The 26397-nt window shown below is 44.2% G+C and overlaps 1 protein-coding gene across 1 annotated transcript; it reads left to right on the top strand.

Moving 5' to 3' along the window:
* Nucleotides 1–577: 577 nt before the first annotated feature.
* On the top strand, nt 578–20688 carry NOP10 (NOP10 ribonucleoprotein). Its single transcript, XM_069633696.1, has 2 exons — nt 578–769; nt 20408–20688. The coding sequence occupies exons 1-2, from the start codon at nt 716–718 to the stop codon at nt 20546–20548; spliced, it is 195 nt and encodes a 64-aa protein (XP_069489797.1). The 5' UTR covers nt 578–715; the 3' UTR covers nt 20549–20688.
* Nucleotides 20689–26397: the final 5709 nt, after the last annotated feature.

The raw sequence follows: 26397 nt of genomic DNA, 5'->3' as shown, positions 1-26397 counted from the left end.
CCATATATGCTCTGGTGCTGCTATAGCCTAGGGTGTCGTCCTCGTCATTAACTCATTAACGTTGGGAGGACTCTGCGTGCAAACAAGGGACAATGACCAATTACTACGGCTTCTTGAGAGGGCGCTCTTTGAGACAGCAATAAGGGACACGGTACACGGAGCAATTACTACCGGTTCTCGGGAGTGCGCGCTAGTAGAGCCCAAGCACGTCGCATCCGCATGACAACGCACTTATTTATATATGTATATACAGAAGGACAAGCGTGTTGCCGACACTGCACTACCAGTCTTAAAGACACCTTCACACATATCATAGATAATACTTTGTTTAAATACATGAACAACCCATCTACGCATTAATGTAAAGTAAATTATAAGTACAATACTAAATCACTGCATCACAAAGGTCCAATACACGCAGAATTTTCCGTAAATCCTGTGATGTATAATGTAAACTGACTTGTTCAAAGATGGCTGAGAGCTTTACTACCCTTTAATTCCAGGTAGGGGGCGTGTTAACACAATAGCCCTATGCTCCCAAAGCAGGAAGTGACGTAAAATTGAACGTGTAAGGTAGGCGGTGAGAATGAGAAAGGAAGTAGCTCGGAAATCAAGAAACTAGAAAGGAAGACAGTGGGAATTAGTAAGCGGCAAAAGTGCGAGATTGCTGGACGAGAAGTTAAATCAGACCGGCAGCCGCTTCAGAACCGCAGCCATGTTCTTGCAGTACTACGTGAACGAGAGAGGCGAGAGGGTCTACACGCTGAGCGTGAGTTATGTTGACATGCCGTGCCATATGATCGTGCTGATACTAGGTGGAACACGCACATGTTACAGGGCATAACGACTCAACGCCCTGAAGTTGAGTTATACGTGCAAAGCGGCTGTGTCGTCGAAATGCCTTAGCCGCAATCGAGATGTGTAGATGATACGAGATTAGTCTTGAACCATTTTGACCGTGCTATGTGGGGTTTAGTATATACTCGGATTGTAGTTATTTGAATAAGACTGGGCATTCATTTCCGCCATAAATGACTCAGGCTAGCACGTTTACAGATGCATGAGAATGGTGGTCCAGTTTGAGGGTATGGGTACTTGGAGCGGAGAACGGTCTGGGGCACCGCATGAGTGGGGGGCATACACAATGATGGAGACAAATACAGCTGGGGTTAATGGCCGGCTATCGACGCCCCGGTGTATTTCTCCGATTCAAACGTGCGTGTTGCAGCACTCGCGTTACAAACCCAATTTGCTCGAGCCCTTCAGGTCATCATTTACAAGTGAAGGCTTGAAGGGCTCCAGCAAATGACGCTTCTAATGCGAGCACTACAAAGCGCACATTTAAAGTCCCAGAACGAGCTGAAAGAGAGGAGGCCATTGCCGTATTCGAAGACTGCCGACTGGCAACATGGGAGCAGTTGCTGGGGGGTATTCCCTGATGCTTGAGAGCCCTTTGATTTGAAAGCCCCTGATGCCGTCCCTGGGTATAGACGGGGGAAGATATAGCCCATTGAGATTGTGGTCCCACTCTTTTCCACACAACATAGGAGGGGTTAGCGTAGCACACCAGAATGGAAATGTGTCACAGTCAATCAAAACGGACTGTGTAGGATATAGCGCCGCCACCAGCCAACCATACTAAAAAACCTCACCCTTCTGCATACAGCTCTCACTAAACGCAACCATACCGCTACAACACAACAAACCACACGTAGCCTTGCACAAAAGCACATGACTGCTACCAACAAAAAACCCCATCCTACGCTCGGATCAGTGTCAACCGAACCGAAGCTGCAAATGGCACATCACAGCTCTCTTGCTCTTGTTTTTCCAGCTGAGTCTTGCTACTTCCATTCTCTTGCTTTATAAATCTGCCAGAGCGCCATGGTGCCGCGACAGTGCGCAACCACATTGCTGGTATCGCAAGTGGTGACATTACGGAGTGTGATTGATTCTCCCGACTTGGGATGAGTAATGTTCCCCTTAGTTATAAAACTAGTTTGTGCAACGCATGCAGGGGTAGGCGCCTGTTCTTTTAATAAGCTGGGGCTGTTATAATTATTGTTCATGTATAACGTGCTTAACCCCAGGAGTGGTTTCAGGATCGGGATTCAAACCAGGGTGGCCCTGTGTTGTCTTGCTTCCAAAACGTTTTGCCCGTGAGCTGTCCTTCCTTCTGATGGGTTCCATGCTAAGTAAGTGTTCTGTTAGGATGGCACGATGGCTGTATGCGAACATAGGTTTTTCACGAAATAGGTGTTCAACTCAAGTGTCGCAAGTAAGAATATTCCAATATTTGGTGATGGGAGGTTTGTGTAGAGTACTTCCAAACATAGACTAATGAAGGTTGTGTTTTGTGTTTTCTCTTTTTGGAGGACCGAAAAGAAGATAGTCTTGTTTAAGATCGGTTAATCTCTTTGGGTTAATTGACCTCAATTTAGTATCCATGGTCAATAGACCTCTTGTTCATTTGCAACTAATGTCTTTATTCAGTATCACTTACAGCCAGCTACTAAGGGTTATGAGAACTTTAAGGGAGATTAACCAGGTTGGTTGAAAGCTCAAACGGTGCAGTAAAATATTCCTGTCATTACGGTAAATATTTGTGGAGTAGCTATTAAGTAATCTTCACCACTAGGAATTGATCGCATTTGTGCCTATTTCGCAAGTGAACTTAATCTTAGAATCAATCTCATTGATTTGTTCCGAAACCCTGAAGAGCATCCAGCGATCAGTTCCATATGCCAAACATGTACGTGTATTGTGACGAATTATCCATGATTTGTGCCACAACCTGACCTGGGACCCTTCTCGTGTGGCCAGCGAAAGGCAGATGCTTCCTGACCCTGGGGGTGGTGGTCTGCAGGAGGAACACATTGGGTCATGCCGACTGGGAATATCCCCTTATATAACTTTTCCCCCGTAATCCCACATTATTGATGGTTTATTGCCAAACAGAAAGAGTAAAGAACTCTATGTTCTGTTAGGGACTCTAGTCCCATAATCTCAAGAGTACTGGGACGAAGAAGGCTGAAGGTCAGGCAATTAGGCCAAACAGCCCACACCAGAGGGAGGCTGAGAGGCTTAAAAATCTGCCTCAGTTGCAGAACGAGGGATGTGGTTGGAGAAGCAGTAGCAGTTGTAGCTGCATAATTAGATCCTGGGTCAGGAGGAAGTAGCAGCTCACGTTGCTGGCAGAATCCATAGAAGTGGGAAGAAAAGGATGCAAGGATTTTCCATTGGCTTATTCCAGTTACCAGTTTCTCCCCCCCTCCAAAGTGTGGATTAGAGACGTTGTGCAGCATAAGTGTGAGGTTTGAAAGCCCCCCCCCCCAACCCATAAGAACCTGATTGCAATGTTTTTGCAGCTAGAGGTGTGCAGTGGCCCATACCTGGAGGCTGGCATTCTCCACTGGGTGGTGGTGAGCCGAACTCTCTGCCTGTTTGCTGGGACTGAAGGCAGCTTGCTGAGAGAAGTGTGCGTGGTCAAGAAAACACCCATAGTAGAAGGCTTGTAACAAAAGCAGAGGAGCCGGTGAGTTTCTTCGTGTTCTCAAACCTTGCATCGCAGGAAGAGTTGCTTTTCACTCACAATGGAGTGAAATTTAATGGAGCTGACACAGAGCATGTTGGACCATTGAGTGCAACAGTTGTAGCACTCGCATATAGCTAAATATGCTGTAGAAGGAGGTTTCGAACATTATGAGATATAATAATAATAATGCGACAAGTGGGTTCAGAGCCGGACGACAAACACCTGTTCAGCAAAACAAAATAATTAGAAAAAGCTTCAATGTCTCCTTAAGTTGATTAAACTATCTTGTTCACTCACAGACTTCTTGGAAGAAAAAAGGAAGCTACAACATTGAAATTGGCTGCTAGCGTTTAAATGCTTTCGTGAACAGGCGCAAGCTTAAACTATGCTCAGACTAATTTGCGCTCGTAAAAATCGTGAAACCAGGGTTATCATAAACGCAGGCTCAAGATCAGACTGCCAATATGACAGTTGGGGTAAGCAGAAACGCCTGGGTGAATTATTTCTCGACGGTCTTTAAAGCAACCTCCACATATGGCCCGTCTCAATACCTTGACCCTTCCGTGCCCTGGGACACTCGATACAACAGAATAGAGATTGAGGAGTCAATTACCAAGCTAAAAAATTCTGGAACCCCGGGCCCGACGGCCTCACAAACTTGATACTGAAGAAGCACAAAACGGTGTGGTCTTCGTTTGAGACCTTGTTCCAGTATACAGCTGAAACTAGAGAAATCCCTTCCCCGTGGCAATCTGTGGTAATTGTGCCAATACACAAGAAAGGAGATCGAGCAGATCCAGCCAACTACTGTCCGATTGCCCTGTTGTATGTTATCGGGAAAATATTTGCTTCCTTCTTACAGAAGCGATTGTCGAAATGGGCTAGCAAAGCACACATTGACAACCGACAAACAGGTTTTACAAGCGTTGTTGGTGTTGAACTTAATCTCACCCTACTTAACCACTTGAAACTCAATGCTCTAAACCTCTATTCTTGGCTTTCGGCGATCTCAGTCCTTTGATAGGGTACATCGGGCACTCCTATGGGACAAACCTAATAAATTGGAAATGTCCTGCCGATTTGTTGCAGATGTTAATTCAACTTCACTCTGATGAAAGCCTGTTTGAATGCAAACAGCGTCCTATCAGATCATGACGGAAAGAGGCGTTAAGCAGGGATGCCCATTGGCTGTGCTTATCTTCAAGCATTATATTGCTGATTTGCCTGAAGCACTTGGTGATTGTAACAGCTTCCCCCCCCCCCCCCCCCCCCCCCCCCCGAAAATCAACTGTGATCTATGCGGATGACATAGTGCTGATAGACTCCACACAAATCGGCCATCAACGCCTGTTAACAAAGCTGGACATGTACCTCCAGAACAACAACATGGAGATCAACGCTAAGAAATCAAAGGTAATTGCCTTTGGGATCAAACAAGGGCAGTAGGGGGGGACTTTACATGGGTTGTAACAGCAAAGCAAATTCAAAGACCTGAAACCATTCGATATCTAGGGATTTTATTCAATGATCTGAAAGCAAAAATAAGTACTCTTGCTTTACAAGGTGCTAAGCTACACAGAGAATCTGGCAAATTCACACTTGTGCCATCAATTTTATCGACAAAAGGTTGTAGCAGCAAACGGGCCTAAATATTGACTGTAACACATGGAACCTGCTGGAAGTGAAGTTTTGGAGGAAGGTATTACACCTTCCATCAAAAATCTCAATTTCAGCGGTAAGATGCGAGCTGGGGCTAGAATCACTCGGTGCCTCAGTATTATGGAAATCACTTGCCCTATATCGAAAGATGTTGTTACCGGACCAAGTTGCCCCATATTCCATCTTAAAGGAAGCACCTTACAATGGGCTACTGAAAGATTGGGTGACCAAATCTATTAAATAATTTGAGCCATGTGGGTGTTTCTGTTGAATTGCTGCACACAAATCCGTGTGCTGTGGAAAAAAAAAAGTTGAGTCGGAGCGATTGGATAGCAACACTTAACAATCGTCTAAAATTGAAATCCTCCATTAAATCAATTAGTGATGCTCGTCCAGTAAATCAAGTTCCAAGATATCTTCGACAGTTCCCTTCGAGATACCACTGTGATGTGGTTGCGATTGAACTTGCTGACGACCAAAGAGATCATTTTGGTTAAAAAAAATGACAAGGATACGATTAACTGTCGGTTCTGCGGTGCACAGGTGGAATCGTTTAAACATCTAGTGACGGAATATTTAGCGTTAAAATCAGAACGATCTGTGGTACTGGGTAGGTTTGCTCCTCTCAATGGTAACATGGATGATTGGTGGTCTACTGTATTAGATGGTCATGACAACATGTTGATCTGTGCCACTTTTGATTATCTAGACAGGCTATGAACACCTTGATGGCTGCACAGACTCTCTGACGGTTGACTAATGATGTCAGACATACTGATGATTGATGTGTTTAAGTGAGATTCAATTTGTTCTGTTTAAATAACAGTGAGTGATGGAAGTTTTTATGTATTTGCAATTGTTTTGAAGTTTCGTTTTACTCTCAGATGAAGTTCAAAATCTGAAATGTTAACAAATTGTTTAATTGTGTACAAAACGAATAAAAAGTGAGTTGCTACGTAAACCTGATCGTGTGCACCCAAAAGTAACTAACGCAAAGACAAAGCCCAGGGCTCCAGATAAGGCGAGTACCAGGCCCTTTTTCGCATTAAAATCTTGTAAATATGCCAGCTTGATTATTTTCCTGGGTACATTTACACACAGGCTTAGGGCAGTGCAAAGGTCAGGTTACTTGACATAAACCAAAAGGCTTCTTGTGATTTTTATCTACATGGATGTAATTGCAAGCCACCTCTGAAACAATGTATTTCTCTGAAGCCTTTCAAAAAAATAAACTGCACACTGATAAATGGAATGTTTTTTTTCTTTCCATTCAGCTTCAGAAGCACTGCGTGTTTTCCTACAATTTTTAGGATTGTATAATTAATAAGATGGAAAACTAAGTTGCAATTGAGATTTTTTTTTTTTTAAACAAGTAAAGTTTTTTTTTTTTTTTTTTTTTTTTTTTCTCCAGTGAAAGCAAACCAATATTGCACAATTGTATTTTTCAGAGTTCTGGTGCTGTGTGCATAAACGTGCAGAGGCAGATCGTTTTTACACTTATAATTACAGTCTAATTATAAAAACCATGTGTAAAAATGAAACTATGCACAGTCTAGTTTACATCCATTCAACCTTGCAGTCAATGGGGTACATTACTATAAATGGTCAGTGGCAGCAGAGTATTTGCTCCAGGGTGAATAATTGTCATAACACTGATCACAGGTGTTCTAGCCTCTCAAATCTTCAAGACTACAAATAAACATCCAAAACCTGACTCTCAGTGCAGGTGCTGTTCAAAAACAAATGAAAGTTAAATTGGTAATTGAAATAAACTCAGCAAAACCTGTCCCTGTGATAATCCAGATAGGTATTTAACTTTATGTAGCGCTTCATAAATGGTTTGTCATATTAGGTACTCTGATCATTATACCTCAGTCGATACTCAGTTTACCAACCTCCTGAAGGATTTTAGCTAATAAGATAGCTCAGCCGGTTTAGCACTAGTTGCTGCAATCTCTGCATGATCTGTGGGTTGCAGGTTCGAATCCTGGCAAGTCCAACTCAGCCTTTCATCCTTTCGGGGTTGATAAAGGAGTACCGACTTTGGTTTGGTGGTAATTGTGATAAATATGTTCTATGTACAGCGCTTTGCCAAAAGAGCTATATAAATAACCATTTGACGAGTAGATTAGATATCGAATTTAGCATGGAGTCTTTGCGCCTCTGCACTGTTATATCATAACATTGGCATACCATTAAGTAGTAATAGCTCCAGGAAATTAGGACTTTCATTAAACATCAAAAGACAATTCTGCTATCGAATCTCAAAACACACAATACAAATTCATGTATGCTTTAATATATTATTGGCTAGGTTTTTGTGATTTCAACATATACAGGAGAGATCAAATGGCCAGAAATAATGAAAGGTGTATTCTGTCACAATGCAGAAAGCTGCTGCATATTAATGATTTCCCTACAGTTTTTTTTCACATCTGCTGGATGCTGCATGCATTTTACTCTTGCGAAAAGTCATTTTTACTCTATTAAAATTGCATTTTTATTCGCAAAGTTTAAAAATGGACAGTAAAATACTCCCACCTCAATCTTATCTGGAGCACTGGAAAAGCCACAATAACATTGTATCCTGTGAAACCTCAATATTGTGAACCGAAGAGAGCAAACCAGCATTACCAGAAGCCCGGAGTTGAACAAGCATTGCCCCGGTCAACAGACTAAAGTAAAGGTTTATTTGGAAATAGTTCCTACCAGAGGGAGAGGGGCTGATGTGGAACTTGTAAAACAATGTCTATAGTGTGGAAACAGCATTAGTCCTAAACTCACACTGCCAATAGAGGTTGAGGTTCAATTGAAAGTACTTGGCTGGTGACTTGACGAAGACAGAGTGGTTGGAAAGTGGCTCTTGAAGACAGTTGGTGTTAAGACGAGAAGAGACATTGAGTGTCTAGCAGAATTAAAAGAACATTGGTATAAATCTTGCCTTTGTTACAAAAGTTGTGAAGAGTTGTTTAAAGCTATTTTAGAGTTGAAATGTTAACCTTTGGCTGTGTTGGTGGAACTGAAACTTCAAAAGCAGAAAAGATCAGAAGGTGTGCAGTCTGGGAGGAGAGTGGGCCAGACAGAAGTAGAAGTTGAATTTACTGTGTAGTTCCTTTTTGTGAATCCTAGAAGTTGGAACAAAAATCATCCTGACCAAGAATTCCTTTGGTACTGTTTGAGGAACTATACATGTTCCTGGAGATGGGTAGGAGTGTTGCAAGTTTATTATATATTTTTACCAAAAAAGTGTTCACTATTTCAACACCGGAATTTCTTGTTTTGTGTTAGTCAAAGGAACAGACTTTGACCTAAAACCTGGGGATGGAAGTTAGCTCAGGTTACCATCAAAGACTTAGAAGGTGTGGTCAGTGCTTGTATTTTCAATATGAATTGCCTTATATTCTAAGTGTGAGTGCCTGATAAGTTATACTAAAGTGTTTTTCCTTAGTTTATTTAGGCAGGGAAATCCCTGTTAAAAGAGTAGGGCAAGTGAGGTGTTTAACATTTTAGATTTAACCCTTTAAATGCCAACGGCGAGCCGGCTCGTCGGTAAAAACCGCCCCAGGTTGCCACCGACGAGCCGGCTCGTCGGTGGCACTTAAGGGGTTAATGAGGGGGGAAATGCTGGCGGGTTTGGGCGGTGAATACCGCAATTTAAAAAAAAAATTATTGGCACTGGGGGGGAACCTCAATGGCACTTAAGAGGTTAATAAAATGGCAGCGTTTTGAAAAATCCTCTAAAAAAAAATCACTTTCATTTCTGACCCATAACAATCTCACCCAAAATGTCAAACAGTTGGGTCAGACCGCATGTTGTAAAATGTAATCCTGTTCAAATGTATGCATCAAACAATTGTCAAACCCCGGGCCATAGTTGCACCAGGGATGTTCCAGATATTTGAATGTAGTATTGCTTCCGGTAACAGAAGTACTTCTCTGGGATGACTATTGATGGGCTCACAATACATTCTTTAGATGCACCAATATGTCCCCCCGTGTATCAAAAACCATTCTACTGCTTCAATACCTCCGGTTGTGCGGGATATTCGACTCAATGCTTTATTTAGACAAAATAATGCCATTAAAGCAGACGGACAACACCACAATCATCTAAAAACAAATAAAACCGAAGTGCTGCAAAAGATAAAATCCATAGTTACATTAACAAACCTGTATATTATTCTGTCTTGTCCTCCAAGCCCCCACCAGATATGGACAGGTTGCGTAAACTGCTAAGGCATCAGTGGAATTGGTCGAAACGGCCTTTGCCACTAGAATTGTGCAGCTCCCTTGAGCCCGACATAAACCTCAAATAACGTTTTGTTATTGGCAGACTTATAGGACTCATCAATAAAAAAAAAAACGAGCCAGTTTCACTAGGATCACCACATAATGGACATGTCACGGGTATGGCTTTGTTACACAAGCTGGCAATCTGGAGGATCCCTAAACTGAGTCTAATGTACAGTCCTCTCTTGTATTTGTGATTTCCATAGTCCTCGTAACCCTGATTAACCTCCAGGAAAAATTCCAGACTAAGGATCCCTCCTTGGACCAAGTGTGGTGATCTGCCTTGAGCAGGGATGCTGACTTGATGGCTACCTTCGCTGAGCTAGTTATATTGCTTGGATGGGTCCAGCGCTCTCCTAATCCCAAATAAAAACTTGCTTCCATAATGTAGGAAAACCAGGGGAGTGAGGGGTGCCATTCCCCCCCCCCCCCCCCAACCCCACACTCCTGTGAGATAACGTCTGACACTGCTTCTTTGAATTTAATTAAAGGATTGCTTGACCTTAAGCGGCCCCAGTAGTATACAGGTCGCAAACAGCAGATTGAGGCGATGCATAGCATCCCTGTTTCTAAAAATACTGGTAGGTTAGGCGCAGTGTTGGGATAATCCCAGGATGGTCTTCAAGTATTTATTTTCCAGTTTGTATAAGGAAGTTGCCCTATAAAGCTGCCTCATAGATCACCACCTGCCTTACTTGTGGTTTATAGGCCTCTAACGAAACACAGACTGTACCATTTCCATATTCCATGGTGAACGTTGACAGACCACCACTGTATCTTGCCATCTGCAGGAGGACACCCTAAATAGTCGTGGAGGTCGACCTGCATAATGAAGCCCTCATCTAACTCTAGCCTTAATGGTCTTGGTTTCCTCCTTGTTGCATTGAAAATTGTCTTGGGAGATATTAAGAGCTAGCCTATTTCTCTTGCAGAAATTCACAAATGTCCCAATCTGCTTGCCAACGCCCACAGGTGTTGGTGACAGTAAAACCTCATCAGCGAGCATTAAGACCAGGATTTCATCTCCTGCCAGCGTGGGAGCATCAGACTGCAAAGCTAGCAACTCTGATTATTCCATTAAGAAAAAAAAATACAAAACAATTTGGGGGTCAGGACACACCCCTGGTGAACTCACTTCTCAATCATGAAGGGCTGTGAGGTGCTTCTGTTTTGAGCCCCAATGGACAACAGCTGCATTGTCAGACTAGAGATTCTGGATTGCTACCAACAGATTAGGAGGAATCTCTCACGTAGATCTATATCTGCTCCTTGTTACAGTATCGTATTGCTTTAAGATTCACAGACGCGCCACAGAACCACCAGGGAGACCCATCGTGGCTGCCACTAACTGCATACTCCTGATGTTAGGGAGCACAATAGAAGTTTTGTTTTCTAGCAACCATTTAAAAAAAAAAAAACACACAAAGGACACAACTCCTATTTTCTACAGCTGACTATCCCCGCGTACCGCCTTCTGCAATACAAGAGGTCATATGCACCTTCCCACTGACCCAGGCACATAGTCGGGCTCTTTGACATAACTGGGCTACAAGACACCTGGCTTTGGACTGCCCCTGATATAGCAGGCTATACCACTTTATTTAAGCCAGCCTATGGAGGTGACAGAGGGCGTCTGGTCACATTTGTTAAGAATGGGATCGGTCTGACGGTTGACTTCTTTGATGGCCCTAATCCCTGGATAGGTACACTTAAAGGGGGAAACCCAGTAGTACCACTGAAGCGGTAGCTCTACCTTATCAGGAAAAAACTCGTAAACAGAAGAGGTAGTTGGCTATTATCAACAGCTCAATGTAAACGCACATTAAATCAATACTGTGGTATTATACACTCAAAATAATATTCTAGGAAAATTCGTTTTTATAAATAAGTGAAAAATATAATCGCTTGTAGTATTAGACCAAAACACTGTCTGAAAACAACACTATAGGCGTGACATTTAAACCTAAATGTCCTATTCACACCAATTTGTATTTTTTTTTCTATTGTAGGGGCATTAGCAGTCTTACTATAGACGCAAACCCTTTTATTGGGGTGAATTTTTCACTCTAGTAATGTAATGCAATGCATAGGTGGGAAAAAATTCGACAAGTTTCAGTTCTCAAACAATTTTTATTTTTTTTGGAAGTTTCTTCAGGCGGTATGTCACTGTATAGTCTAAAACAAGACCTGCTAGGGAGGCATACATTGGTATGTATCATAACCATTCTTGTTGGCAGTGTAAAACATCAATCTTTGTGTTCAGACTGTTTAACTGTTTAAATTGCAGGTCGCAATAGACTCAATCGATAGTCAACTGTCGAACAAAAGGATTTAACCCCTACTAGATTCAGGAATTTATCTCTATAAGCCCTTCTCCGCATACTGGACCAGGTAATTTATTCTCCAGGTCAAGCATTACATAAAATGAAATTATATGAAGTTATAGAGCACCTTTTGGCTTGCACTTCTTCGTTCTCTTGTTTTTTATCAACAGCAACAGTCTGAACACAAAGATTGATGTTCGAAAAGGTGATCGCGTCGATCGGCAACGATCATGGGGGGGGGGGGTGGGGATGAAGAGTTGGAATTGTCTGACTGACCTATTGGAAGCTATTAGATTGCTGTACGACAAACAATTCAGATTTGTCTTAACAACCTGGGCCTCCTTACTAGACCAAAACTGACTTCTGGTGTCCTAAAACAAGGCTGCCCCTTGACCCAACACTCAGATCTGAGAGAAATGTGGGAACGGATGAGAATATTTCCCCCAAACCCCAACTTGATTTCAATACTCCTCTTTGCTGATCATATGGTCCTGGTTGACCTTACCCCCATTAGATGGCAGCGGAGCCTGGATGCCCTTAAAGCAGGCTTGTCCAACCTTTTTGAATGTGGGTCCGAAGCATTAACATTTTGTCACCCAGTGGGCCGGCGAGCCAAAAGTCAACAACCTCACCCAAAGCAGTATATTAAAAAGCAATATTGTGTGACCTTTGACACAATAGCATCACAGGCAGTGATGCGCCATGCACACCCAAAAATAGCTTTTGGTGTCAGGGGCAGTGAGTATCTAAGGGAGCCCCTCCATCAAATGATCCGAGGTCCGTTGCTTGTGATTTCTTTCAATGTGTATGTGTTAATATTTTCCTGAAATAGTGGGAGCTATGAGGATCTAGGGAGGGTTTGGGGGGTGGGGGAGGTTTCCCCTCCAAGAATTTCCTTTGAGATATGGGGTTGAAATGGTGTATTTTACAGCAGAAAAACTGACCAAAAAGCCATAAGTTTACAATCAGTTCTAAAGGGGAGCATGAAAATTCCATGTCACCAACAGCAGACAACATTTTACAGCACAACACATTTTAATGATTTGTGTCCACGGTGTAAGACAGGACTGTCACTGATCTAACACATTGTCATGCTGGTTGTGCCCAAAATATACCTCTGTAGCAACATGACTATCCTGGCTGTTCCCAATTTAGACCAACCTTGTCCTTTACAAAGCATGATTAATGCTGCCTGAGCATGTGCAGTGTGCCCAATACATATGCCAGCTTACCTCTGTAATATACATGCATGGATTCTGTGTTAATGATTGATGCTGAATGTGCTGTGTGCCCAATACATGTAGCAGCTTATCTCTCTAATACACATCCATTACTTCTGTGTTAATGAAAGAAGCATAATATCCAATTCAACAGATAAAATGGGGAAAAGCGATCATCCAAAGGTGAATCTAATTGAAGAAACCCAATGTGAGCACAATCTTAAATTATGAAGAACTAGACCTGGCCGGGTGCCCTCTCCCAGCGCCAGGGGTGGCTGGGGCACTGGTACTCTGCTCACTCCTGCTGAGGTGAGGGCCATGTTGTTGGAACTGGGGAGGGAATTGACCTCCTGGTGTCTGCTGTAAAGCCCACAGTGTCTTGGATCTGGTGGGCTATGGAGTTATGCGCTCTGAAAATTCACTCCTGCAGCTGGCCTTCCTCTGACAGGGGCACGGACACCTCCCAAGGGCTGTTTTGCCTGGTCCAGATTAGCAGTTACAAAAAACTGGATAGAGCCCCAGGCATTTTACCCGCTGTGCTGATTTTCCGGGTGTGGATGGCGTGATTGTGTTCCCTAGCCATTTTGGCAAGGAATTAATTCCCACATGCAGTAAAATCATGTTGGAATTCATTCCTTTTGTGACGCAATTTGAACAGTACCCAAGGGGGAGGTTTTTTTTCAAAAAGTTACGCATATTGTACCCTCTCTCCCGAGGCGGAATGTTTAAACATTAAGGCAGCCCACGCTGCTTTTGAGCCTCTGAGATACTGTTGCCCAGATACTTGTGTTTAGATTTATCTGGCCAGCAGTATCTCGGAGGCGCGAAAGCACTGCATGCCGCAAACGTACGTCGGAAAATATGGCAGGCAGTACTTCCCACTGCTGTAGGCAAGGAGAACTAGGCCTCGGTGTGCACCACATGTAGCACTGTGAACCTGGGCTGAGCTGCTTGCTCACGCAGGCTCTGCCATTGGCTCGTTGTGTGAAGGTGGCGCTGTGTGCCCGTCACTCCACCCACACACATTACGTGATTACGACTTCCATTGGCTGAGAAACAGCCAATGGAAATGCTGTTACCATGCAAGGCACGTTGTAGTGGAAGTAAATAAAATAACTGCCTTGCATGGTAACAGTATTTCCATTGGCTGTTTCTCAGCCAAATGAAGTCGTAATGTGTGTGGACTACAATTCCTAACCTGAAACTGCAGCCACAACGCTCAATGCGTATAAAATAAATACAAAATGTACAAAAGTAACCCTAATGCTTTGTCTGTGCTCTTAGGCTTCGAGGGCCACATAACATTGCTTGGGGGGCTGCATTGCAGCCCTCGGGCCGCATGTTGGACCACCTTGCCTTAAAGAATACATTACTTGTGGACCGGATTCCAGGTTAAGACCCTAGTTTAAATGGTATGGTAATAAACAACCGTTGAGGCAGACACACCAGGTTCTTTATTTGGGGGACTTGATCAACAACCATAAGCCAGATTTGCCTCGTCAGTTGGCCCTAAAGGCTAAAGTAAGAACACTGATTTCCCAGAGAAAACTGCTTCAGAGGAAATACGGAAAGTTCTCAGTCTTGCCGCTCACGTCCTTCTTTCTGGCTAAGGTTACCCCTGTTTTAACATACGGGCAGAAGGTTTTCCTTTGACTACATGGGGAAATATGGCCAACATTGGGACTGTTTTGGACCACGGCATATGAACACAGCGGTCTGGAATACCCGGATATGTACTGGTATGACCTTGCAGCACAGCTGCAGTATATAGCGGGGTGGAGCCATCCGAGCCCAATGTCTCTGCGCACCATGGCGGCGAAAGCAATCTCCTATCCTAATAACCTACTGGGAATGCTATGGGGATATCGAGATACGGTCCTGAGGGGGGAGGTTCAGCTGATACATGTGACGTGCGTAGCTTGGGATTGGCTAAGCAGACTGCTTGATATGCCACAATTTCATCCGGAATGGCCCATATACAAGGTTATAGGCATACCTCTTAATCATGAGTATTCAGGGATAATTTTACCAGACTAGGGGTGCAGACACTGGGGGAATGGGAGGTTCATAAAGTGGGAGGAGCTGTGCAATAGAGGGGAATACAATGCAGTGACCCTATTGCTGTATTATAGAATCGGGTGTACTAAAAACCAAATGGCCCGAGTCCCCGAAGGCTCTTGTCCCCAGCCTGGTACAGAAATATATAGTTAAACCGCTGGAGGTCAGTAAGCTAGTGTCAGTAACTTACAGAATGATCCGGAGCGCTATGAGCATGAGACAGGGCAGCTTCAAGAATGCGTGGTCTACCTCTTTGGGCAGCATGTTGAGCGAAACACAGTGGACATTTATATGCATGCAGATGCGTAAGATATCCCAGAATGCCTGGTATAAATTGGTTCATTTCAGTTTTATACATAGGGTCTACTAGTCTCAGATGAGATTGAGCAGAATGTATCCCGACAGCTCTCCGGAGTGTAGGAGATGTGGGGGGGGGGGACCAGCTGATTTTCATCATGTGGCTTGGAGCTGTCTGTGCATTGGGTTGTTCTGGCGTGAGATCGAAGGGGCAATGTCTGTAATGCTCTCTACACCCTGATAGAGGGTGGTTCCCGTACTGAATAGAGATTGCCGGGAATTGCGGTGGGGGTTGCCAAGAGGTGGGGCAAGAGGAATCCGCCAACCTTTCGTGCCTGGCTGGTAGCCATTACAGTGTGAACGCAGGGAAAACCAAATATGCTGCAACTATGCCGGCCACAAGCTGTCCAATTGACTATTGGCCCCCATTCTGAAGCTATCTGTCTGGAATGGACACTAGGACACACTCGCCGTGCGGAGAATTGGAATGACTCTGGTAAGCAAAATGAACTGTGAACCTCCCCCAATTTTACAGACGAAAGGTGAGGAGCAAAAGGAGAGCCCCCACGGGTAGACATCTGAAATGATGTCAGCTGTGGGTATTGGGACGGGAATATGTATTGCTTTGAGACCTTAACAGTGGTTGGTGGGGGGGGGGGGGGGTTGGAGTTGCAGTAATGGTGTTTGTATGTTAAAATTAATAAATAGAGTAAAAAAAAAAACTTGTGGAGCAACTGATTTAAAGCTCCCAAATCGTATACAAACTTCAATCGTCAGATTTGATCTCTTTGCAAGCTACATCAACATGGAAAACTTCTAAACCGCTACAAATTTTGGAGTCTGCGTAAGACCTCTAGAATGCCCTTATTAACAGTGGAGAAATGGCTGTGACCGACTCCTTAATCATCTTAATGTGGACCTGGAAGAGTTTAACCCGGCGAGAGTGAAGTGGAAACTTTGGCAGGATGATTGGACTAACAACATTGCTGAAAAGAACAGATTTAAAAACTCCAGTCAGCAATGAGAGGAGAACATAATGTTTGGGGCACACTCCTGAAATACCCAATTACATTTTCCGACAGATGGAACAGAAATCAGTTCATGCGTTTCAGGAAGAACTTGTTGCCAACTAAATGGATTCTGAAAATCTACGGACAGGTAACCTCAATGACTTGTAGGTTCTGCCTCCAAAGAAGGGGAGGAAGAATTATTGAAGCACAACTCTATTTTGCCAGTGGTCAACTTGTATGTGAACCAATATCCGGGCAAGATTCTTGAAGAAAGGAATCTTCAAAACGTACATTTTGGTCCTTTCTTTTATGAGGGTGTTACCCAGCGACATGTCTCTGGTTTTTGACAAGGAGGGAAAGGAAACCTGATGGAACTGGTGCACATTGAAGTCCACGATCAAGAGGGACTTTATTGTGCCAGTGATTTAGGGATTGGTGTCCCCTTTGATTTATTATTTTTTTTTTTTGTACTTTGATAAAAGGAAGAAACCAATACTTTCCCTTCATGTGAGGATGATTGTGGGCGGGGATTCAACACGTATGCAAGGGTGACGCCAGTAATGACAAAGGGCGGTGTTCACGTGTAGGTCTGGGAATCATTTGAGTGTGGGGAAAAGGACCTATTGTGTATAGATGTGTTTGCCTTATTTTTATTCTTTCTGCAATCCATAACTTTTTTTTTTGTCTCCTATGCTTTCTGGATTTTGGTTTGTTTACCAATGTTATGCTTTGGACGATGTTGTTCAAGTTGGATACCTACCTATACAATATAGGTGTATATGGAAGGAAATGAATGAGGTGAACAAAAGCCTACTATAGCAAAAAAGATACATTAAGGACAAACCATCCTTTTCTCTAAGGGCTGTGGAAGAAACGGAGTCCACACAATGTTATTCAGGGTTTGAAATTGGAATTCATAGAGCAGGAACTGAGTAGGTCCTGGGTGTCATGATTTTCCTTTGACACAGAGTTGTCCTTCGTGACCCAGGAGCTATAGAAGTCCAGTCTTGTGAAGGAGTGCCTGAAAGATGCTGAATGTTGCATGCCCCTCAAACGAACATGTCATGCGCCCCTGCTTCTATTTCTTTGCTGCTAGGCCTTGTACTTTATTGCTGTTTGTGTTGAATCCTCTCTTGCCATGTTGCATTACCTTTTCCCCTTCTCATTATTTATTTCCCTCTCACTACTTTTACATTTTTCTGTTGCTTCATCCATCGTGCTGCTACCTCACATTTAGTCTTTACATATCTTTACCACTACATCCTTACTCTGCCATTTCATTTGTTACTACATTACTCTGTACTGTTGCTGCCCCACTTTTTCCTCTGAGGTGCCAATGCACCCTGCCCCCCGCCACACACACCTCTATCCTGCAGAATGAAGAGCTAATCCAAAGTATACATCAAATCTGATATCCAAATGAGATGCAATTGAGTATACTTAAATATTCAAATGAAGTCTAGACAAGCCTTTCCCAGCAATAACAGTCTTAAAATAAGTTGCCACCTATGAGGGACAGAAATGTGAGTCCATGGATTAGAAGCGTCTGAAGGGAGCCAGGACCGCCAAAGTCAATTGGAGCACAGTCTATGGAGCTGAGGCACTTCTTGGATAAGTCTTGCACAAAGTTAGAGTTTTGTAGAAATCACTTGTAGGGTCACAAGCAGGTAAGTAAGCCTGTGAAAAGAAGAGTTGACATCAACTTCAAAGTTAAGCCACTGCAAGTCCCAACTGAGAAAAGCACAGCTCAAAAGACACTGATGTAAGTATCCCAAGTGTAAACAGTACCTCTGGATTGAAGAAGTGGTCCACCTGGCTTCTGTCCTGTTGGCAGCGATGCAGATCCTGGGTCTCAGTCGTGGGGACAAGAGTGAGGACATCTGGAGGACTCTTGTGGCAGTAATCTGGAGGTTGTCTGCAGCTATGGGCTCTTTTCAGATCCGTGGCAGTTTGCTGTTTCAGTGGTCGGTAAACCGCACCACCTTGGATTTTGATACCAGTTGGGCTTCCGGACTCAAGCTTTGGAGTGTCCTTAGGAGACTCTTGGAGCTTTTGGCTGGATTTCAGATGTTGCACTTCTTGCAGCCAATCAGGGAAGATGGTCCAGTGGAGTTTGTCTTAGTGTTAGCTGGTCCCACTAACCCAAGGGAAGAAGTCCCTTCTGGAGCTTACAGCAGCAGGGCTTCACCGGACAATTCAAAGGTCGAGGAGGATGCAGCAAGCTTGGTTCACTTTCTTCATCACTGTTTCTTCATCTGTTATTTCTCCCAGTGGTCGACTGCCTCTAGTCCCATCCCAAAAGCCTCACCAAGCATGTTTCTTTCATTCGTGCACAGCCTAGGCTGTCACTCAAACAGCAGGGTGGCTGTCCTGAAAGGACAGACAGCCAATTGGGACTGCCTTTCCAGACACACTGGAGGCCGGCTTCAGGGCTGAAGCCTGCCAAAGGCAAAACTATCAAAGGCCTCAAACTGGGTGCTATACTGCAGCTGAGGGTTTGGCCTGCAGTAGAAAAGAACAATGGTAGGAAAAAGTAAACCACTGCCACCAGCCATTTAAAGTAGTGAGGGTAATATAAAAAAAAAATCTTACGTAAGAAGGTAAGATAAGGGCCCACAAAGAGAATCTAAGTAAAGCCGATTTCACTTTACTACTCTTGGGAACAGTAGTTCACACAAGAAAAGGTATTTAAACCTCCTGAGAAATCTAAAGGATTTCTCTGACATGGCACTGAAGATGCTGTCACCATCCAAAAAGTAGATGCCTGAGGAGTTTGTCAGACTCCAAAAACAGTGGCAACACATAATCTAGTCAAAACGCACGAGAGCGTGAGAAAACGGTCTCACTCGTTTCACGGTTGAAATTAAGAAGTCTGAAAAGTCCAGCAAAAGAACTGGTGGATGGGATTAACAGAGAAATGAGAATTCTTACCAACGGGTAAGTTGGTGTCAAGCTAATTTGGATCTTCTAGGAGCCTGATCGCCCCACAGCAATATTTAACCCTGCAAAATGTTTTACAATAGTAGTAAGGAACACAGGAAGTTTACTACGTTGCGATATAATAAAACCATGAGGTGTCCCCTTCTAAATGTATTGCGGCAACTTGCAAACCCCCAAACCCACTTGTATGGAAAAAAGCATGCAAACAAAAAAAATGAACGGTAGGTGGGTGACTTTTTAATGTCCCTTCTGGAAAGACGCATCTTGCTGCCCATCTGTTTCTCATTAGTCCTTTGTCTCAGATGTGCCCAGTGTTTAACCACGTCACTGAGCTCTTCGTGTGATAGCCAGAGCCAGTGTTATCCTTGGGCTCCCTGCTGCTCGCTATTTTTGTAGTGTCAGTAACTTTTCATAGGCTTACTTCCTTGGAGAATTCGCTATTTTTTTGGACTTCCTCTCTGAGTAACTTTCTTGCAATTTGGTCCTGCTGCATTTCCAGCAGTTTATTGTGACCATCTATCTGCTCTATTAACTATGTGCTCATAAAGCCAGTCTATTGCTATGTTCTATGTCCATTCTGGAAGGCTTTAAAACGAAGAGAATGCAAATATAATGAAGTGGGGTGTTTTAGGCTTCAAACAAGAAACCCAATGATTGGAATTGTGAGACCTTATTAAATTTGAAGCACCAGCCAAACAAAATGTTTGTGTTGGCCCCCAGCTAAAACCAGATCGTTTTGTTAAACCAAGGAGCTCAGCTGAAGTGAGTCATGATTACAGGAGGAAAGGGTAGCTTCCTTAAGCAGCGATGCATGAAAGTTGAAACGGGGGCGTGCCCCTATGGATTAACATAATTGAACTGTATACATTCCCACAGTTTATTTTGCTCACTGTTCGTAGCTAATGCTTGTCCTACATTTCTCAGTTTGCCCAGGATGAAACCAGTCACAGGTACTGAAAGCTTGGTCCGGGTTTGAATACACTGTTTATTCATAGCACTGTAACGAATTAGCTTTAGAGAAGCCATTGGTAGCTGTGCCTCTGTATATCTTTGATCGTTCTTGTTTTTCCACAGAAAACGGACCCCAATGGAAGTCCCACATCTTCGGCTCATCCCGCCCGCTTTTCCCCTGATGACAAGTACTCCCGCCAGCGCGTCGCTATTAAGAAAAGATTTGGTCTCCTCCTGACTCAGCAACCGAGACCTGTCCTTTGAGAGGAAGGTGCCGATCCGTATTTGTCCACTCCTGTCGTCCGTGACCACTTTCCTATCATTGGAATCATTTTTTTCGAGGAAAGGCAGAACTGGGCACTCCTTTTATCGCTTTGAATTTCTGTTCCACTCCTCAGGCTTGGCCTTCTGCTCTTCTAAATCGCCTGAGCAATTTTGTTGTTCTTGCACGGAGACACATGTCTGATGTTACAAAATAGCTGACAATATTGCAATGCCCAACAGGAAGAGTTGATGAAATCTTACAGAGGGACTCTTGCTACAATTGTTCTTGTCAATAAACCTTTTTAATTTTCACTGGGTTGTCCCTGCATTTCTTCGCCCATTTCGCACCCCCCCATGTCTCAAGAGGTGCTAGCTCTCATGTAGAAGACAACTAATTATTCTGTTGAGTTAAGAATAAAAAAAATAACATTATTAGATTTGTTTGCTAATTTAGGTTCAAGTACTGCTGTATTTTTAAATCTGAAATTGATGTCTACGTTTTCAGATGTTGGTGAATGATATTCCACTAACGGTAAGCAGGAAGGATTGGGACGTGAGCGATTGGGATGGCATGCAGTAGTGTGGGGGCCTCAATATGTGAACTTGCCCCAAACCGTTGGTGAGTGTTAGTTGACTATTGGTAAGAAATGGTGTCCTGTGCGCGCATATGGGGAATTGGGAAGTCAGTGGCTTTTTATGCCTGGCTAGTAGGTTGCAATGTGAAATTTCTACCGGTGCGCAATTGTACATTGACACTATACATCACTTCATTGTGCACATCAAATGTTGAAACGTATGCAGAACCTTGAGGGGTCTCCTGGTCAATGCCCGGGATGTGGGGTCCATTGTTCAATCTGTTTGGCACCCCTATGAAAAAGGCTGCTGCTCAATGTGTTTTTAATTTGTTTTTTTTAAAAGATGCTGATTGGCTTAGCAGGATCTAATGGGGTTATCATCGGACATTTTGCCACCAGTGTGTCTAGTTTTCTTAACAGTGCACAATGGCTGGATGCTTGCAAGAGTCTGCCTTGTAACAGACATTCTGGATTTGTAAGAGGATGGGGAAAATTAGTCTCTTGACTATTTCTCAGGATGGTAAGTAATCTTGTCCTGCTCGAGTTTTAGGACTACCGCCTTGCTGTTGACCTTTAATATCACTGCCATTTGGCAGTTGCTCCTAGCTCAGCTATAGGAGTGGCAGTATTTTCCCTACAGCGTTTCACTTGGTTTGTAAAGGCAATCTTGAAAACTCTAGGAGACCAAAATATACTCTACACCAGTGAGTGGGGTAGTTTACATAAACCCACCCACCCTCTGGTCTGCAAAATGTATTTCCATTACGTTCTTGAAAGGGTGCTGAATTTTCTCATGGAGAGACATTTTTGGATTGGTTTAATTATTAAAGTGATCAGAAAATGCTCATGCATTCATATGGGCGGGGGGTGAGCACCAAACTTCAATATGCTGCTGGTGGCAAAATACTTCCAGCAGTATATAATATACTGCTGGAGATGTGTTGCTGAAATGATCTTGTCTGCTCTATATTTGGCTTTGGCTGAATACTTGGGCCAACTGTTTACTATTCGGGCAAAATAGTATTATCACTTCGGTACACCCCAACTCTTTATACTGCCTCGTCCTAGCTAGTCAAGTTCGATTGTGTTGATACCCAATAAATCCTAATTTTTTCAAGAGGACTTGCCTCCAGATTTAAATTCCTTGTTCCTATAAAATGTCGGTTTTAATCCACTGATCACTGAAGTTGAAAGAGGAAAACTGTGTTTGCCTCACACTGAACATAATTCATATTTCAAAAGTTGCCATTGCATTTAGTATTCTGAGACAAGATTGATATTTCATAAATGTGGCCCTTCTTTCCTTGGCTACCAAATGCTTAATATTGAAACCCTTGTAAGCATTTCACATTAAACTGTATAGTTGTATTTCCAAGTAAAATTGCTTTTCATTAGGAACAATTGATTTCTGAAAACGAAGTTAAAATCTGGCATTGCGTATATGGTTTGATTAAAAACTGGACAGTGGTGAAGTTGGAATTATCCAGCTTTTCGCTGTCGGGCCTCAACCAGTAAATAGGAGCTACCGTAACCAGGCGCAAGTACCCAGTGCACTGCAAGTTTTACTTCTATATGAGAGACGCACATTAATGTTTTGCACATTATGCTCAAATGTGTCCTAATTTGTCTAACATTCTTAAATACTCAGTTTCTCACAAATGCATGTTTGTAAGGTAACGGATTGTCTGGGGGAGACAATCTGATGTGTAGTGTATCTAAGATCTTTAATGCATTCGTCCCTCAGATTGTTTTTTTTTTCCCTCCCCCCCTCCCCAGCTAGCTGGTAATCTTATGCGAAGCTCAAAATATTGCTGATCTAATATCTCTGGCCATGACCGCTGGTCTTTTTATTTTTCACCCCCTTCATTGATGACTATTTCACAGCCATTGTGGAAGGCCTATCCAGACTTCGGCGGCTGGTGCTCTGGTCGACCGTGTGGCCTCAGCCTTCAGTCCGGGCCTACACAGTAAGCGAGAGTGGGGTCCGGTGCTCTGTTTCTTTACAAGAATAATTTCCTTCTCCCCTCTTCCTTTCTGGCCTTGCTGTCGCAATAAACCTGAGCTATGGACAGGACACACCTTAAAATGTTGCCCTTCTTGTAAAGGCAAGGACCCCTGGAAAGACACACACCGGAGGTGTAATAAGTACCACCATGAGGAGCCCTGTCCGTCTTGCAAGCTCTTATGTCAAAAGATGATAAAAGAACCTTGAGTTAAACAGTGGGTGGCCTATATCATGATGCAGGCCAGGAGTAGCTCTCCCGTCGCCGAGAGTGATGAGGAAATATCGACAGCCATGGCTCCGATGTGGAGCCCATTGACCTATCTTCGGAGCAGCTGCGCTCCGAGTCATCTGGCCCTGGCAGGCCGACCCCTGCATCTGCTATGGGGAGTGAACACCCAGTCGATGGGAACGCGCACACTAAACACAAAGGAAAGCACACAACCCCACCCTGCCCCCTGAAACCCCCCCCCCCCCCTCCCTGCCCCCCCCTCCTCCTCAGCGGGACGGCCAAATACACCAATGGATATCTTCGACGGAACCCGCTAATCACAGGGTCGACAGCCCTCCCCGCAACCATCTAGGCGGCATGCATCCGGGCATTCAAGCAACAAGGGGGTCCACACTAAAAGTCCATAAGAGCGCATAAAGTCTCGGCAACGACAGTGATGAAGCCTCTAGGGCTGTTGAAATCCCTTCTAGACATGCTGGAGATCCGTGAGAGTCTTGCAAACGTTGGGGCAAATGAGTCTTGAGACACGTCGAAGGACGTGTGGCCAAACATTGAAGGTCCGTAAGAATATACTGAAGGTTCCCAGCCCCTGTCTAAGACTGTCAGATAAAACTCTACGACCTAAGGCCATAGGGCCCCCAACCCCTCTGGGTCTTCCTATGGACCAGTGACCGGTTTGAGGGGTATATGAATAAACTCAAAAGGTGTGGACTTTTCAGAGAAGTTTATCACTCCTAAAAGGCATAGAGAGAAAGAACTCTATCCAACTATATCTAAAATTGCAAGGAACCACCAGTCACTCGCCTTAGGAGGAGGTGTTTGATCTAACAAAACCTGAGGAGGTTCCTCAGGACCCTTCTGATCAGGATCTCTTTGAAGACCCTATACACCACTCCCCAGATTGGTGTGAAGATCAACCAATGGGTGAAGCACCATGGCTGTCACCGACCCAGACACATTGTGCATGGATCCTCCCACATTGCCCCTCCCACATAAGATGGGCATCTCCCATAGATGGCATTCAGCGGAACACTTCCAGATTGCCAAGCAAGAGGGAGTGCAAGACAGACTTTGTGGAGGACATTTTGAAAGAGAAACTTGCTGCAAGCCAGGCGATGCCTCTTCTAAATTCCATCAAAAGGCGTTGCCCCTTCTTTGCTCACTCCATTGCAAACAAGGGCAGTTATCCCATGGGTCGAAAAACCTTTGACTGACCCTCGCCTACAGACCCACTCTACATCCGGGGACATGCCACTGCAGATTGTCCTAGTGGTAACAACTGGAAAAGAGCAGGGGTACACTTTTTTTTTTAAATCCATGGCAGAGGCACTGCCGGACAAGGACTGCAAGAAATTGTATCCCACTAGATAAGTGCATCACAACAGCAGCAGCCTATTCCACCAGGATAGCCAACAATACCACATTGTTGGCTAGTTACTGTTACTCCCAGTGGAATCTACTCTAAGGCCTGTAGGAAGTCCCAGAGCCAACACGATCACGCCTGCTGGTGGTTGTCGGAGGGGAGGCAGGTGAATCAGAACATTCTTCAACACCCTGGATGCTGCAGAGACAGCTGGAAGAACACTGTCCCAAGGTACCTTGTTGAAAAGGCACGCATGGTTTAAGAATTTGGGGTTCACCTGGAAACATAGGTGTCCCTCATTAACAAACCTGTGGAAGTCTCTAGCCTGTTTGGAAAGGCAGTAGGTGATGCTCTAAAGACTGCAAAAAAGAACATGACACTAAAGTCACTAAATCAGATAACTAGGAGAACTTAGCAGTGTGGGGGGGGTGGTAATTCCTGCCACTCCTTTCGCGGATAATCTTTGCCATGCGACTCCCCCCCCCCCCCCCCCCCCCCCCCCCACCTCTCCATCCCCCTAATCAGTACAGATGGGGGACATACATGGTCCCCAGGACAGGGGGCAGCTGCCTCTAACCAATATCAACCTAGAGGACAGTGCCGTGGCAAAGAAAGGGGTAGAAGCACCACTACTAGAGGCTCCCTGGCTTAAAATCTGAAATGACCAATCTGGGTCCCCTCTCATGCCTCCCCATTCTTAGGATGGATAACCTCATTCTTGCATGGGAGGGGTATTACCACAGACCAGTGGGTGCTCAACACCTTCACCCACGGTTACTTTATCGAGTTCAGCTGACCACCTCGATACTGGCCTCCTATGTCCAGGCGAAATGCCAGAACACCTGAAGATCCTACTACAAGAGGTTGAGATCCGGCAAGAAAAGGGCACACTAGAAGCTGTGCCTGTTCTACAGGTAAACTAGGGTATTAGTGTACTTCCTTGTACCCAAACAGGATTTCACCATGAGACCTTTGTATTACTACACTGACAGAGGTAATCCCTCTGCTAAAAGAGGGGGAATTACAAGGAACCATTGGACATGAAAGATGCATACTTCAATGCTGCCAGTGCCTAAAATACCCAAGGTTCGTGATAGAGGACAGACCCTATCAGTTCAAGGTCATTTGGCATTGCCTCAGCCCCAAAGGTATTTACAAAGGTACTGGCGATAGTAGCAGCTCACCTGCGCAGGCATTCCAGTCTATCCTTACTTCGATGACTGGCTAATAATCACCAAAAGACAGTAGATTTACTCTTCAGTCTGGGATTCTCAATAAAAGAGAAGAAATCTAGCCTAGACCCCAGCCAAGTCAAACAATTTCTGGGGAGCTCTAATTCAGACGGAAGCCGGTCTTGTCTTCCCCTCCAACGAGATGGTTCAAAATGTGCTGTTCGAGATCCTTCATTATGAAGCTGGTCGCGAGGTGACTACGCAAGGCCATGCGTCTGTTAGGGCTGATGCGTCCCACACACACAGGTTTGTGCATGCGCCCCATGCAAGAGTGGCTCAACAGCCAGTGGACAATCAGACACGATCTAGTGGTTGTCTCGGCAGCCCTTTGTTCTCTCTGCAGTGGTGGTTGAGGGAAGACCACCACCCCACAGTAGAAGCTTAACTACATGCATCTCTGTCAGGGGGGTGGGGGCGATTCACCTTCATCGCACAGCGGTTGGTC

The sequence above is a fragment of the Ambystoma mexicanum genome, chromosome 13, assembly GCF_040938575.1.
Source record: "Ambystoma mexicanum isolate Mex_15411 chromosome 13, UKY_AmexF1_1, whole genome shotgun sequence".
Lineage (NCBI taxonomy): Eukaryota > Metazoa > Chordata > Amphibia > Caudata > Ambystomatidae > Ambystoma > Ambystoma mexicanum.
This window is presented reverse-complemented; position numbering and strand designations above follow the sequence as displayed.

Excerpts from the sequence above, each read along its gene's own strand:
- NOP10 (XM_069633696.1), top strand. The coding sequence starts at position 716 with ATGTTCTTGCAGTACTACGTGAACGAGAGAGGCGAGAGGGTCTACACG. Across the intron at positions 770-20,407 it reads AGAGGGTCTACACGCTGAGC|AAAACGGACCCCAATGGAAG; the intron begins GTGAGTTATGTT and ends GTTTTTCCACAG.